The sequence below is a fragment of the Channa argus genome, chromosome 8, assembly GCF_033026475.1.
Source record: "Channa argus isolate prfri chromosome 8, Channa argus male v1.0, whole genome shotgun sequence".
Lineage (NCBI taxonomy): Eukaryota > Metazoa > Chordata > Actinopteri > Anabantiformes > Channidae > Channa > Channa argus.
In genome coordinates, this window is record NC_090204.1 from 15,842,451 (window position 1) to 15,859,520 (window position 17,070).

Sequence of the window (17,070 nt, forward strand, 5' to 3'; positions counted from 1 at the left end):
GGAAAAACTTTTCAACATAAAGTAAATGTCATCCTGAATGTTATATATCATAAGATGCAAAATTATGGATCCCCAAGGCATTGTGACTGGTCAGCATAAGCAGGAGGTTGGTTTAAAATTGGGAGATTTAGACAGGCTTGAGTATAAAGTTGAAATTGCTGTTTAGATTTGCATTTCTTAGTTCAACAGGGTTTTGGGGTGTAGAAACTGTAGGAAAACTGTTGAGTGCAATGAACTTTTCTATACATACTATATATTCCAAAGATGTAGATTTGAGTGATTTGTAAATTACATATTTCAAGACGAATTCATCTCCGAGTATTGGGTTGGGTTTTTCATAAAACTGTACACTGGTACCAGTTATGAGAACATTATTTCCCAGATTGGCAGAAGGATCTTACAAAAAAAGTGGAGACTCAAGGAGTTTAACTCAGGCACTACTTTCTGAAAGTCTGGGTAACTGAATACATAAAACACAACACCTGGTGACTAGCAACCCACTTTATTCCCTATGAAATATGAGTTTTATGATGGATATCATTTTGGATACGGAAACACATCTGTGTTCCAACATTTCCATCGTGGGGACAGGAGAAAACAAAAATCTTATGACATTTACAAATCTGATTCACAACACGCAAGGCCTGTGGTATGTACAAGGTGACAGTGTTGGGAAATTAAGTCCATCAGTAGTTTAATATCTCTGTAGCACCTCTGTAGCACAAAATGGCCATATCCAGGAAAAAGAGACACATAGTTTCGGTACAAAGTGAGTAATATGCCTGCAAAAATCTGTCAAAAATAAAGTTATTAATGTTTAGATCGGCCAGGTTTGTGAATCTGTTTCAGAAAAGAAACATAGAAAGAACACATTAGAAAACAGACAGCAATAACAATATACAATAATTATTTATACATACAATTTAGACCAATATTGGTACAAAATATTTCCATATTTTAGGGTTCCTACATATATTTTCCCAAATATCAGACAAATTCCAGACTTCATTCTTTAAATGCACGTCATAGTTTTGGCCAGGCCGTGCACTAATAGGAGAAGTGTGACAGTGAACAAAGATTATTACTGAGCGTAGCAGACAAACTTCTAGCAGGAGCACTTGTGACTTTTTGCGCAAACAATACTTGTGTTCCAATTATAAATGTTCGAAATTTCTGGGCTGTCCTGCACTTCCTTACTCGTGTGAAAATTGGGATGTTAAAAATTAATTTATTTTCCACATGTAGGAACCCCTGAGACACATTTGGGTGAAAGAAGTGCAACCACCCAATGAGTTTGAATAACGTCAATACATAAAGGTCTTCTGTTAACTACTGTGACACATCTTCACAAAAATTCATTGCATCCTGCATACAAATCTACTAGTGTTTGCATTCAACATGGTTTCTTCTATTACAAATAAGTCTTTCAATATTACACTAAGACATTTAAATACTGAGTTCCCCTACAATACATGTTTTTCACCCCATTTCCCTCTTGCAATCAACAATAAATCATCATACTGAGAATATCTTGTAAATGGACAATGTGACACCGTCACAGCCACACGGCTGGATTGAAAAATAGAGATTTAGTTGCTGGTTGCTTGATTAAAAAAAAAAAAAAAAGGAGTCCACCAGGGCCTCAGTGCTGCGAGGCCATTGTGGTAATTAGCTTCCTATAAAAAAAAAAAAAACAACAAAAAAAACGTAAGTGTGCTGTTATAGAATTAATGCAACGAGGTATGGAGTTGATACCACCCAGAGACTTTATCGATAAGATGGAGGAGAAAGCACAGCAGCTGACCAAAAATGAAAAACCAAAAAATAAAGTCTAGAAACAACAACAAACAATAATATTATTAATATTAATGTTACGAATTAAAAAAAAAAAAAAAAAGCCACATTATCTTTAGCTGCTGCTTCAGTGCAGGCTAAAGCATCACTGCAAATACATTAAATAAAAAATAGAAAAGTAACATGCATTAAAAAGAGTGCTTGTGTGTCCATGTTGTTTCCTGCTCCTGCCCTGAGCTCTCAGAGCTGGTCCAGGAAATGTTTGTCTCTATTATATTACAGCACTCTGCAGAATCCACCTCCATTAGCTTACTTCCTATTTGCCCAGCCTCCACTGGCTGAGTAATAACATAGTGGAGTTTTTTTAATACAGGGGTCCGGGGCCGTCGTCCTGAGGGAAATGTGAATGGAGGAGTGTCTCCATGTAAGAAACGTAGCCACTGCTTGGCGTGTAGCCGTCGGACATGTGCTGGGGCGGCTGGGGAGGGGACAGTGCAGACAGGAGGGGATCAGAGTTCAACGTGGCCTGAAAAGGGGTTGATGAAGGAGTCAGCGTGGGGTCCGAGCCCAGGGTTGACTCTGTTAGAGTGTTGTTGAGGGAGACACCCATGTCCATTGGGGTCTCAGCAGCCATCTGAATACCGTTGGGCAGCTCGAGGCCATCCTGTGGGGCTGTGCTGGGCTGGGACAGAGGTTGCAGTCCACTAATACTGTGAGGTTTTGCTGCTAGTGTTGCTACTGGGGCCATAGTTGTGGCACCGTTGGGAGGATTTGTTGTTTCCATGGGAGTATCAGCAGTTGGGGAGGAACTGGAGGGCAAGCAGCGGCGTTTGGCAGCTTGGGCTTCATCTGCTGAGGAAGCCTCCTCCTGGGGCACAGGTATAGCCTGAAAACAGACAGGTAGAGACTCTGAGGAGATTTTACCAGGAGTTATATAGATTTATAAAGGCCCCAAGCAGCTGGTTTCAGCTGAGTGTTTTGTTGCCAGTAGCAACCACTGCAGGCAGAGTCCCTGTTGAACTGACACTGTTACATGTAGTCTTTTGTCAGAGATGTGAACAATCAAATTGTAACACTTATTGTGCTCCAATACTTGGTTACAGTCATGGTAAAATTTTCATTTTATGCCAACAATTTAGTCCGAAACATTAGATTATTTTAAAGTTTACACACGCGGAAAATTCTGTTCTGAGTTTGTGTGTGGTTTTATTAACGTTCCAGTGACGTAAACTCACCTTTAGCTTGGCTTATGCGCAGAGATGCACTGTGTGCCAGATAAATGTTTTTTCTGACTCGTTTGATTCTGGTTCGACAACACATATCAATACAAATTCCTATCTAATCTAATCATGTCGGTACATTTACCAATTAGACGTGCGCTCATTCTGGCCCACACATGGGCCTTCCTCCTCTGTGGGCTGCCAAGTGTCAATTGTTTACTTGTATAGAAAGTTTTCTCTGCAATTATTTTTGGTCCCCATACTCACAATATAGGCTGCTCTCTTATATTAAGCCTTTGTAAATAATTATCTTCCAAACTCCTAAAATATTAATAATAAAACAAAACCCAAATATCTCACAACTGTTGTGTGTGAACACAGCTGGAAGAAAAGATTCAGTAAAACACTCACAAGTCGGGATCGGACCCTCTTGGGCAGTTCTTGGTCCAGCTGATGGATCTCTGACTGTTTGAGATTCATCTGAGTCTGGTCTTGAAACTCAACCTGTACATATATGATAAATCTGGATTAATCAACAATCATTTCTAACTTTTTCTTAGTGAACACAGAATTTGATAAACAGGAGCTGCTTATTCTTGTATTTATGAAGCTGCTGCTTCTTTTTATTTCAAGTGTATGTGTGTGTGTGTGTGTGTGTGTGTGTGGGAGAAAGAAAACTGAATTCTAACAATGTCTGAAAGTAACTTTTGTTTTAGCTTTCTAAGGGCCACTTTGGGTTCGCTTTAGTTTTAGACAGACTTCACTTAAAAACAAGGAGGCATTCCTTCTTTCATTCCACTAAACTTCCAGTCTGCAGCCTTTATTGCTTTTAGAAACCCAGTTGCGCTCACAGGTAGCAGAGAAATCTGCAGTTTTGTCTAATCCCGTATGAAAACCAGTTTTCTTGTTTACATAAATTAAGTAATTGGCTTCCTTAAGTCTGTAACCTAGTTACTTAAGTAAATGCACTGATGGAGATCAGGGAAATTATGATTTCCAAATACACTTGATTTTATTTCTAAACACTTAAGGTTTGGTCAGATTGAGAATACATCATTTGCACTGTAAAAGAAGACACATCAGCTGAGTAGGGAAGCGAGAAAAAGCTTAGAGTACCCAGTAATATGTACCGAGAAAGGCACAAGTTGGATCTCAGCCATAACAAATGGTTCATCAATAACCATGTGATCTGTCAAAATGTCCTTGACAATGATGCAGAACTCCAAAGCTGCTCTTTGACTGAGTAAGACCACCAGCTAAGTGTTGTAAAAATTTAGATGAAAAAAAAATCTTGAATACAAAAAAGAAAAGGACAAGGTCAGGGCTGGAACCCTGACACAGCAACCAGCTGGAGGCTTGTTTTAAACTCGTAACAGCCTTCTTTGTCTCCAACAGGACTCTTAGTGCAACAGCCAGCAGACATGAAAGGAGCACAGAAAAATATAAAACTGACTCTCTTTCTGAAACTCACTAAAATCAGTGGGAAAAACACACGTTTTGCTATGGTCTTAGGGTTATGATGGAGTCTTCATAAACTATATTTATGTTGTTATACAGTGACAGTTAAAATGTGCTGACAAATCCAGAGTCTTGGCAGAATCTGAGAAACAGCTTCACTACACCTTGCCTGCTAATGCATTCCTGTTCATAATTGTAAATTACTTTGTGCCTAGTGTCAGTGAAGGCCATTCTCAAAGTCCACGTTAATTCCGTATTGTCTGCTTTTTATGCCTGCTGAAGAATTTAGGAGGCTAATGTTTGACATGTTTTCAGTGATGCTAAATTTCCACATATTATGTTTTGCAGCCCCACTGTGTCAAAATGCTTGGCTATAATCTACAAGGGCAGCCCAGGTTTTCACACATTGGTTTAGTACCTTAAGTTGGAATATATCAGAGGGTGGCATGGCCATTATACACAGAGCAGCCTGTTGCCAAAAGTTCATAGGTTAGATCACTTCAAGTCACTCTGGGGAAGAACAGCAGACGAAATATGTACACTATCCCATTCCTCACAGACTGCTTGCCTAACAGATTAGTAAAACAGTATTTAGAAATGTTTATACAGTTTGGTTTGACCTGGAAAGGTTCATGCATTTTATACTCTTTTTTTTTTCCCCCTATGTTATTAACATTTGCAATTGCGCAATTCAAAATTCTACTTTTCCATGGTCCCATCCAAAAATGTATCCACTCTGTTTTGTTGAAATACAAAAAATTAAAACTCAACGCATTATCTCACCTCTGAGAAAACTGTGATTCAAACTTCAATAACTACAGAATCATTTTTCCTCACCTGGTAGAGCTTATGGATGTGCTGTTTGACAAAGGAAGCATTGAGGATCTGACCCTCAGGGGTGCTGACCAGGATCAACTCCCCCACTTCAGGAGGGCCATTATGCAGGCAGTCGTGACTCTAAAAGAGGCAGGAAGATGGAGATTAGAAAATGTGGAGAATGACAAAAAGATCTGCATGCACCATTCTGTCATTATACACTATAGTTCAAATCTCTCCACTTTTTAAAAACATTCAAACAGCTTAGTGTCTTGGTAAACAGCCTAAGATTAACTCAAAGATATGTTTGCAACCATAACTTTTGTCATTTTATAAGATAAGAAAACGTGATATAGTCTTTTAGATGAAACCCTTTTTCATGAGTGAACTTGATCTTTTGAAGATTGATTGAACAGCGTTTTGTTTACAGCACATCGGGCCGATGCATCTAATATAACAAAAAAAAAAAAAGTTCAATCATTCGACTACAGTGGCAGTTGAGTGATAGAAATGTCATCATCATGGCGACTCGCTTGCTTTTAATCCTCCCGATGATTCGGGACAGAGCAGTGTGCTACACGCATGGGCTCACGCACATAATGAGGACACTGCGCTACAGGGCACGAAGGATAAAGTCTGAATAATGTTGGCAGCGTTTCACTCCAACATTTTCGTTTGCATATACACACCCTCCTAAAAAAGTCAGGATAATGTTTTTTTCTCAGATCCTCAAGTTACACAATATATATCAAATTTTTGAATATTTATGTGGTTTAAAAAAAAAAAGAAACAGAGAATATAAATATCTCCCAACAGGTAAACTGTACCATAGGTACTTGTCTACCTTAAGCCAGACCGTACTTACCAATATGTTTTCTGGGTACAGGTTGTCACAGTATGAGCCATCGTCAAAGTTGACCTCGTAAAATGTCTGCGTTGCCATGCCGATGATGGTACAGTGGTAGTACCAGCTGTCACTACTGCGACCGATCACCCTCTGGCCCAGGTTCAGGCTCTGTGTGCCTTTGGGTGTTGTCCGCGGCTGGAAAGAGACGAATTCAGGCAGTGGTTTGAATGGTGAGTGAAATTTTATTGGTCACTCAAGATTCAAGTAGACTGACTGCAAAATATATATTCAAATCATCTACTCTATGAAAAGACATGAAAATTTCTCAGGAGTTTTTCAACAACTGTTGCCTATTTCTGTATGCCTGTATAAAGTCTCAGGTGTTTGTACATTTATTTCTACATAAGCACTGGTGGCTCAGTGTTTCTCTGGATATACAATTACCTTTGGAATGATCTTTTTATGCTTGTGGCAGGTGACAGAAACCACATAGGGCCAGTCGGCAGGTGTCATGGCTACTCCTGCAATTTGAGCGCACGTGACATGGAAGGAGGTGGCACAGTTTTCGTAAGAGCACTGGATGCAGGCACCACGGTTCTGATTGGTATTCTTACTGTGGCAGTACACACACTTCTGCAATGAAAACAAAAACAAAGACCGGTTAGTACTAACCCAAACAAATGATAAGAAACTTGCTTTTACTTTTGACTCGTTTGGTACTCAGGTTCTTAATAATTTAAAATGAAACCCATATTTTTAAGCTTTACATGTACTGCAGACATCATGTAGCATGATTAGATTCTTTTCCTAACTTTCCTAAAGTGCAAATCCGCAACCCCTTCGCAGTCATTCAAACCTTTTCTTCCATTTTCTTTTACTCCTGAAAACTTTTGTGTCTTGCATCACTTGTTCAACCTCTACTCTTACACAACCACAGAAAAAATTTGCTATTCTCCCTTGAAGCACTTTTCTTTTGAAATCCTTTCATTCCATCCCCACATCCTGAGTGTGAAATTACTAACACCAGCCAACCAAATCTTTGCCATTGTCCACAAACCTGCTTCACTCCCTGCTGAACCATTTTGACCATCTGGTTCATGCAACCCCACAAACTTCATTTCATTCACACCTTCCTTCCCAATCCCTCTTTTGTCCTCGATTTAGCTGAAACTGAGAACAAGGGAGAAATTGATGCAACAATGGAAGACCCTGAGAGGGAATCTGGCCTCACATTAAGTCAGTATCTTCTCAATACACCAGGGCCACCTCCGATGTGTTTCAGCCACATCATCTTTATTCAGACCCTGAGAGCATTTATCCACCTGCTGAGAAATACATTTACAGAAAACTAGGATTCTATACTATCAACTCATGACAGTAAGCTTTGATGTGACAAATGGACCTAACACATGATCTCAACTGCTTTATTTAATCATACATAAGTGTCTTTATAAACTTGTTTTACTGCAACTATCATCACACTTGTTTTTTGTTTACCTTCCGCCTCTTTTTGACAAATCAGTCATCTTTGCTACGAGTTGGCACACGTAGCTCAGCGCACTGCAAATCAATAAAATAATGTGTCAATGTGCCAATATTTAATTTTTGTACTGGTCCAGTAGTGTAAGTCCTTAAGTCCTTTCACCAACTAGGGTAGTTTTCGATTGCCAGAGGTGAGATAACAGGGCAACATGGAAAAACTCAGTAGCATCAACAAATGTTATGTCAAAAGTTTTGATTATACCTCAGACTACCTAACAGTTTTTACATATATATTTAAACTCTGATTCCAAAAACAGTAATGTTAAACAACACACAAACAAAAAGCAACATTTATACACATCTTTTGCTTTTTAAGCTTTGTAGGAAATTTCACTTATGGCATCATAAAGACTTCCGAAACCCATATACCAATAATTTTGCGACAACTTATTTAACCTTGAAGTTTGATGCTATCACCTTACAAAACTAGAAATTGCAGTACTGTACCATACGGCCTCGATGCACTACCTTTTGGAAAGATAATTGTTTTGAGACTTTTCTTACTGCACTGGAGTATTTCTGAAATACCTGTAAAATCTCTCCATAACTGAAAACCAAACATTCAAAGGTGAAAAAGGTAAATACACTGCTGAACAAAGAGCAATATAAACTGGTTCCAAGTGTGTCTGTTCACATCTGATCATCCCAGTCATCCAAATCATTTGACTACAGAATTTCTTCTCCTGGCCTTTTGAAATGACATGGAGGGAACCTGCTTTGACAGCACTTGGATGCAAATATCACCCAGGTTGTCTTTTATAGATTATTCACAAAGCCAGAGTAGGGAGAGATGTGACATTATTTGTAGATTTGTGATAATGCACCAGCAAGCTCTGCTGTTGCCTGTGAAAAGGGATAGGGTGAATGGAAGGTGAGCAGGCTCTAGAAAGTAAAGATAAGATGGGAAGAGGAAGTGAAGGGAGGGGTTGTGAAGTTGTGGAAAAGTCGCAGCAACAAGGGGGCAATTGCCTCGTGCCCACAGGATCGATGCAGTTCATTTGGCGCAGTGAAAAACGACAGCTGATTATTCAGCCATTACCCTCTGCACATCTGTTTTACCCCATGTCCTCCACAGCTCACAAAACATAATCTATCCATCTACTAGGGAAGAAGGGAGGGTAACAGGAAAAGTGATAGATACAGAGCCAGTAAGCGGGAACGACAGGAATACGCTTAAATGTAGGAAAGTAGGATAAAGGACAAAAAAATGGCTGTAACACAGTGCATCCAGAAAGTCTTCCCAGCGCTCAACTTTTTCCACATTTTGTCATGTTACAGCCTTATTTATAAATTTATTAAATTCATTATTTTAAGTTCAACAAACAATACCTCATAACGACGTGAAAGAAATTCGTTTGAAATCTTTGCAAATTTTTTTAAAATAAATGAAAAAATAAAAATAAATCTTGTGTACATAAGTATTGTACACAGCCTTTGCTTAATATTTTGATGAAGCACTTTTAGCACCAATTACAGACTCAAGTCTTTTTGAGTATGATGCTGCAAGCTTGGTACAACTATATTTGGGCAGTTTCTGCCATTCTTCTTTGCAGTACCTCTCAAGCTCCACCAGGTTGGATGGGGAGCGTCATTGCACAGCCATTTTCAGAAATGTTCAGTCCAGTTCAAGTCTGGGCTCTGACTGAGACACTCAAGGACATTCACAGACTTGTCCCATAGCCACTCCTCTGTTATCTTGGCTGTGTGCTTAGGGTCTCTGTCCTGTTGAAAAAGGAATCAACCCCCAGTCTGAGGTCCAGAGCGCTATAGAACAAGTTCTCATCAAGGTCTCTGTACATAGTTGCATTCACCTTTCCCTCGATCCTGACTAGTCTCCCAGTTCCTGCCACTAAAAAACATCCCCATCATGCTGCCACCACCATGTTTTACTGTGAGGATGGTATTGGCCAGGTGGTGAGCGGTGCCTGATTTCCTCCATATGACGCTTGGCATTCAGGCCAAAGACTTCAATTTTTGTTTCATCGGACCAGAAAATTTTGTTTCCTTCAGGAGGGCTGTCATGTGCCTTTTACTGAGGAGTGGTTTCCGTCTGGCCACTCTAACATACAGGCCTGAATGGTGGAGTGCTGCAGAGATGCTTGTTCTTGTGGAAGGTTGTCCTCTCTCCACAGAGAAATGCTGGAGCTCTTTGTCACCTCGCTGACTAAGGCCCTTCTCTCTTGATCACATGTCTGCTCTGACATGCACTGTTAGCTGTGGGACCTTATATAGAAAGGTGTATGCTTTTCCAAATCACGTCCAATCAACTGAATATCCCACAGGTGGACCACAATCAAGTTGTAGAAATATTTTAAGGATGATCAGTGGAAACAGGCTGCACCACAGCTCAATTTTGAGTGTCATGGCAAATGCCATGAATACTTATGGGGTGGCGACTGTGGCGCAGGAAGGTAGAGTGGTAGTCCACCAATCTCACAGTTGTTGATTCAATCCCTAGCTCTTCTGGTCACATCTTGAAGTGTCCTTGAGCAAGACACTGAACCCCAACTTAGTTGCTCCAGGTGAGTGTTGGCCAGCTGTATAGCAGCTCCCCCATCGGTGTATGAGTGAGTGTGTGTGATTGTGAGTGTGAATGGGTGAATAAGAATAATGAGCAGTGTAAAGCGCTTTGAGTGCCAATAGGTAGAAAAGCGCTATATAAGTGCCGACCATTTACCATGTATGTACACGTGGTTTAGTTTTTTTTAATTTGCAATAAATTTGCACAGATTTCATACAAACTTCTTTCACCTTGTCATTATGGGGTTGCTAGTAGAATTTTAAGAATAATAATGAATTTGAGCCATTTTGGAATAATGTGGAAAAAGTGTGGAAAAAGTTAAGTGCTGCGATACTTTCTGGATGCACTGTAGGTGCAACAAAGGGGCAGAGGGTGAAGAAGCTGGCACTATAAATGATTAAATGTTTAGACCCCTGAATTTTCTGTCATTGCACTGAAACATGAAAAACATGAATAAACTTTTTCTTTGTCTCTTCTACTTACCAGATTCTTGCGGGTTTCTGGAACATCGGTGATATCCACTGGCTCCCTCTCGATGACATTGACAAAGCGAGCTTCATCCACAGCAATGCCACAGATGACATGGACCCATCTGATGACACAGGAAAAGAGACACTGTAAAATCATTAGCAGAGTTAGAACGAGTACACTGATGAGAAATCCAACGAGTCCATGATGAAAAATATTAGCATGAATATGATTAAAAACAACAGATGAATTAGTTACATTTGAAATTCTATCCTAATGAGATTTTTTATTGCAGCTAAATGTGTGCCACTTCAGCTTTTGGAACATTTATTTTTTTCTCTATTACTACTTAAAAAAAAATGAGTTTTAGAACAATTCCCTTTGAAAAGGGAAGGTCAATTAACGTAAAATTAGATTTGTCATAATGTGTATTTTTTTTTTTTTTTTTTTTTTTTTTTTAAATTTGTTTCCTGAACATTTTACTGAACCTCTTGGGGTTTTTTTCATTAGTAAAAATTACAGCTAATTCTGCTCTTCTGCTTCTATGTGGGGAAAAAACTGCCACAAGCATATGCTACTAACCTGTTGTCTGTGGTTCTCTTCAACGCTCCTCCCCGCAAGTTACAGAGACAACACTCCTGGAAAAAAAGAAAAGTAAAATGTGGTTTGGCCAGTGACAGGACTGCAGGATACAATGACAGAGATCCTCTGAGCCCTAAGTCGCATTTAGTCTTTTTAGAGATGGACCTTGGTTTTGTGATAGCTGATGCAAAATGTGGGTTAGTGAGATCAAGCTTAAGGTAGTGCTGCAACTCACCACTGTCCAGTTTCCTGTTGCACATCTGGAACACGTCCAGGAATCACTGACAGAATCTGGCTTTACACCATAACAACCTGTCACAGAAGGGAGAGCAATACGTTCACATATCTTTCCCATTCTATTTTACACTTCATGTTTCCAAAGCACCACCCAAAGGTGTATTACTATTCAGTAAGAATAGTTTCCCTGGAAACAACACTTCTCTTACTGCTCATTTAAAAAGATGTACTGGCTATTTATGTTTAGTAAATATTTATTTTTATAGTAGCTTTTTTTGAGCCCTTCTCTGCATTGAAAGGATGCACAACCTGCTTGGTAACCACTTTCAGCAAGGTTTTTACAAAGTGTGAAAAATGTTCTCGTCACCATCTCTAATATGAGCATGTGAACAAAGAGTAACAAGTGTATGTAACACCTGAACAGGTTTGAAGTGATTTTAGGTGAAGGTCCACTCCTTAAGAATCAGCCAAAGCGAAGGCATGGAGCACAGAGTTGGTGATTTTTACAAGAGCTCTTTCTGCTTCATGTCCTCTTATCAATAGCGGTGCAACTTCCCCAGCTGAGACCAACTCATCCCTGGATGTCTAATGAACTGGCCTTTTTGAAGGTGCACTTCAGCTTTAGGGATAATAAGAACCCAGGAGGGTTGGTGTGTGTTCAAACTGTTCCTCATATGTGAGGAAATGACCACACTGTAAGTTATGCGGTTTTATGGTCAGCCTGAGAAAAATCTCTCACAGACATTTTGTGCTGCTGAATGAAAAAGTTATTGTCAGTAAAATCAAGAACATCAATCAAAAACATTTACATTCACTTCACTAAATGTACAGCACAGTGTGCAGTGTATTAATAGTCGTTATTTTATTTAAATTTTACTTCATTGATGTCTTTTTACTTTTATAAAGACCTTATTATGCGTAAAAGCTACTACAACACAAATTTCCCTTAAGGGGATTAATAAAGTATGTATGTATCTATGTATGTGTGTATCCATCCATCTCTTAGCTAACTATAATAAGCTGCCTCTCCTTTCATGCTCTGCTCTGACAGAAGTCATGTGTCCTAAAAGACTTTTTTGTAAACGTCTTTGTGGAAACCAGGATAAAATAATAGCGGGGAAAGTTTATAGTGCACTGCCTTCAGAGAGGCCTTTGTGTTACATGAGAAGACTCTCAGCTAGTTTAACCTGACTTGAGGAGAGTTAAACTAGGAAACCTCACTGAGCGTGGCAACAAGGGAATTAAGCAGACAGTTTGTTGCACTGCTGTAGTGGAGTCTCCTCTTCAGTACTTCCCAATTTTACAACTTTATTCTCAGGGGACCAGGGATTAAAAAAAAAAACCCTGAATAGAGAAGACCAATGAAATGCCCAGCAGAGTCTGTCTATAAAGCTTGTCAGTATGAGCCATGTACAGGCCTGTAGCTGGCTGAGATAAAGATTCTATTACAAATCAAATTTTGCAGGGTGCTCACAGTTGCCAGCCTCTCACAGTTGAACAGAAATAAAGAAATAAAATATTTGATTTTTCTACAATTCCAAATCCACAAAGTATTGGGATGGCTGTCTGATTTTAACAATATTGGAATGTCTGTGAAACTGCAATTGTATGTTTGGAACTGCAGCTAACTACTTGTCAGCTTACATTTATAAAACTTGAGACTCATTCTTTTTTTATGTTTTGTTTAAAACCAATTTCTGAGATCTTTTAAAATCTGAGAGATCCATGTCTAAGTGGTTGTGTTCACACATCCTGGTGTTGCTTCAATGTAAAGCTGTAATCACGAAAGCATTGTGTACACCCATCATTACTTCATAGTTGTTTGGTCCCAGCATTACTCAAATACAGCTTCTCTTGTTGTATTCAACATTTTATACTCACTGGCATGAACCTGCATCTGACATGATGAACAGCGAAGTAGAAGACTGGTTCCATCTTCTCCAATGTGATGGTTGGTGGGTGGAGGCTCAGGCTTTGCACCAGCACTGAAGCACATCTCTGGGACCAGTGGGCGACTCAGACTGCCATGACCTGGAATGGGTGTGTGCTGGGTGTCACTCGCAGTGGGGAGGTCTTTGTTTGTCTGGGAAGGCCAAAGAAAAGGAGGAGGGTAGAGTTAATGGATTGACCTGATATTGAGTATAGGTTACACTTTAAAATGGCTCAAACGGATACAAACTAGAGATTTAACACAAGTCCATTCTTTGCACTTAAGGTCCACAGTTGTGAGATTGTGGTTCCTGTAACACCACCTTTAACCTGTGGAACTACCCATTACTACCATTGTTTTTAATTCAAGGACATGTGTACTTCTGCTATATTACCTTTGGGTATGGACAGAAGATTGAACAGACAGCACAGTATGGCTGCAGTGCTGCCACTGCAGCATTGAAGGCTTTCTCTGCCAGGAAGTTGGGTGAGTGATTCTGCCACAGATGCTCTTGTTTCTTCATGTTACTATCCAGCGTCATGGGGGAGGACATGTCTGCATGCATAAGATGAAATACATTTCTTTGATATCCACAGTTACACATCCTAAAGAGATGATGTAAGAGTCATTATTGGATTTTCTTCCTTGTAAATGCATATGAAGCATTCTGGAAAGAACAATGATCTATTTTTAAGAACAGAGCCCTTGCCAAGAAACAAACATAGCACTTCTGTTCCAGACAATAACAACATCACTCCTAATTGGCTGATGCACACATGGCAAAGACGTCAAGAAATTGCTGTTCTGAGTCAGGAAGCAATTTTTCAGTGCAGCCCCTGCAGCTACTGATCCAGACCAGAGAGTTAGACATGGACAGAAGACCAGAAAATGTTTGCACAAGATTCCCATTTAACTCTGTTCTCCCACCTCTGATTATTTGGCGCACAGACTCCAGAAAATTTAAACTAAAAGGTCAGATGGATCAGATTTTAACAATACAACAAATCTTGCAATACAGCTCATCAATCCTGTAATTTGACGGTACTCTATCTGTACTTTATTATAACAATTTTTTAAATCAGAAAAAAGATATTACACTGAGGCCCAGCTGAGGAAATAAAGGGAAGAGCGTATAGCCAAAGAGGCTATGAAAACCTAGGAGGCCATGGAGCTGCTTTTTCTTAATGTGTACTGTATAAAATTCACATTTCTGAGAAGCATAACCCAACAGCAGTAGTGGAGGCAGGAGTAGGTTTGTCAACGTAGCTGAAACTTTAACCGACAAGTTGCAAAATCTTAAATGGGTGCGATTATATATTCAATCTGATCATCTCAGTTTAGATCAGTCTCTCAGATTACAGCTTAGATCAGCCTTTCCAAAGTCTAATAGATTTTTCTCAAAACATATATCTGATACATCATAATTAAAACAATCCACCATTAGATAACAATTGAATAGATGTTGATTAAATGCAAGTACAATATGTGGATAATTATTCTTTTGGACTTTTTGATTAAATGTATTATTAATGTGTGGCAGTTTGCTTGCAGCTCGTCCTTGCAGCTTCTATCATTGCTCTGAAACTGTGAATTTGAGCGAAAGTTCCGATTTCGGAAATAATTTAGGAATGCATTACAATCATCTGGTCAATAATCAGTGTCAATAATCAACTAGTTAATTTCAATCATTTAATGATGTTTGTATAGTTTAGTGTGTGGGCTCCAGGTTGCTAGCATAACATACTTTGGTAATAAGAAATGAAATCAAGAGCAAAGCAGTCCAAAACCTTTCTCGCCTGTCTGTGATGGACTTTCCATCACATGCTAAAGACTTGTTGCATTTGTGGCAATAAGCGTTGTCAGCTCTAGTAGAGGGTAACATCGGTTTTTGTTGCAGGTCTCAGAGACAGCACTGTCCCCACTAACTCATAATGATGCATCATTTATTAGTTCATAATCTTTTCATAAAAAACATTTAATATTCAATATTAAAACCACAAGGTTGTGCTGATGTTGTGGCTGTGCAGTGTATGTTTGTGTCACTGTTTAGGTAGGTTAACAATTATTTATAAAAGACACATTTATCAGCAGAAAAACCTATTGTACATTACAGAGTAAAATCCAAGTGTGTTTAATTGTATGGTATAGCTTAATTAAATGTGCAATGAGTTATGAATCCAATTACCTTTGTCTCCAGTTGGGTCCTGCTTAACTATGGACAAAGGGGAGCGCATGGGTGGCTTGCTGAGGGGGTGACGACGACTCTTCTTCACCTCTGTTGGCATCTTCTTCTTGGGGTAGGATGACTGACAACACAAGTTTGATTTATGAGGTCTATGTGTGTTAGGCAATATTATTAAGAAATAATGACCCTCTTCGGATTTTTTCTATTAATTTAATTTGTACAATTGTGAATATTTGATTTGCTAAATTAACTTGTATTGCCTGCAACTGTGACAAAAAACCAATAAAATTCTGGGGTTCAACTCTACTTTGAGATTAGTCAGCAAATAATTTGTGCAGTAAAATACAAGTAAAAGTTACAGATTCTCAGTAAAGATCAGTCTCACCTGTGTGGCACTCATATCCAGCTTTTTGTCCCCTGGAAGTTCATCCTGGATCGGGGTTAGAGGGTTCCCTGTGTGTCCACCATCGACAGCGTTGCTGGAATTCGTGGCGCCAGAGGTAGCAAACTGCTCAAACACTTCCTCAAATCCGGTGATGGAGTTGTGGGTATTTGACAACTTCTTCTGCTTTTTATGCCTCTTTTTCTCAGTGTCTTCTGTCAGGTCCTGTGGTTTGGCCTCAAATTCTATTGATGGCAAACAGAAAAAGGTGAAAGTAAACATCAGTGAAGATGTGATGGCTCATCAAAAACATTGAGCAGCAGTGAAAAGATAATAGACTCGATGAGTTACAGTCATTACATAGGTGGGGACTGGACTGAAAAATAATACGTTTTGGAATTTAAACATTTCATGTTGAAAGATCAACGTTATCCATATTTCATGCTGCGGCTGCAAAAATTCAAGAGAATCTAGCAAAGCATTTCTAATTCTAAGTAAAGCAACTGTGATTTTGATAATGTCCAAAATAAACTAGCACCATCCATTGGTGCATGGTGCAGTAATTCCTTTTCGATTTTGTGTGTTTCCAACATAAACTATAATCCAACCTATCATGACATCCTCACCCTCTACAACTGCAGTCTCTGCTGCTTTGGCAGCGGCCTCAGCAGCCTCTTGCTCCTCTCGCTCCATGGCTTCCAAGGTCATCATAGCCTCTCTAGCTAGACGCTCCTCCCTTTCCTGCCTCCGCTGGGCCTCACGTTCCTCCACCTGACGCTGGTACTCTGCAGCATTCAGTTCAATTCCTTCTTCTGCCAGCACTTTCACCTCCTCTAGCTTCAAACGTCGGAACTGCTTCATTTTCTGCATGGCCCTGGGATGGGTCAAAGAGACAAAGTAAATTATTGTGTGGGTGGGGATACAATACCGGAGTGCATTATAACAAGGGGGCAGTACTGATGTTTTAGCCACTCAATTTAAAATGAATGACAGGGCCACCTATTTTTATAATGCACTACATTGCGACTCCACTAACCACGTCACACTCAATAATAAACAAGAGTAGTATTATCACCTTTCTGATAGTT

At 39.5% G+C, this 17,070-nt stretch overlaps 1 protein-coding gene across 2 annotated transcripts in view; it reads right to left on the reverse strand.

Annotated features, from left to right (window-relative positions):
• Window positions 1–486: 486 nt before the first annotated feature.
• kdm4b (lysine (K)-specific demethylase 4B) overlaps window positions 487–17,070 on the reverse strand; it is a 46,866-nt gene continuing 30,282 nt past the window's right edge. For both annotated transcript variants that reach the window (XM_067513297.1, XM_067513298.1), the window contains 13 exons: window positions 16,609–16,856; window positions 15,986–16,227; window positions 15,601–15,721; window positions 13,810–13,970; window positions 13,367–13,568; window positions 11,484–11,560; window positions 11,249–11,304; window positions 10,682–10,790; window positions 6,580–6,768; window positions 6,154–6,330; window positions 5,310–5,429; window positions 3,426–3,518; window positions 487–2,680 (listed from right to left, as the gene is read on the reverse strand). In XM_067513297.1, coding sequence (XP_067369398.1) covers window positions 2,159–2,680; window positions 3,426–3,518; window positions 5,310–5,429; window positions 6,154–6,330; window positions 6,580–6,768; window positions 10,682–10,790; window positions 11,249–11,304; window positions 11,484–11,560; window positions 13,367–13,568; window positions 13,810–13,970; window positions 15,601–15,721; window positions 15,986–16,227; window positions 16,609–16,856 — 2,317 coding nt within the window. In that variant the 3' untranslated portion in view covers window positions 487–2,158. The remainder of the gene's footprint in view (window positions 2,681–3,425; window positions 3,519–5,309; window positions 5,430–6,153; window positions 6,331–6,579; window positions 6,769–10,681; window positions 10,791–11,248; window positions 11,305–11,483; window positions 11,561–13,366; window positions 13,569–13,809; window positions 13,971–15,600; window positions 15,722–15,985; window positions 16,228–16,608; window positions 16,857–17,070) is intronic.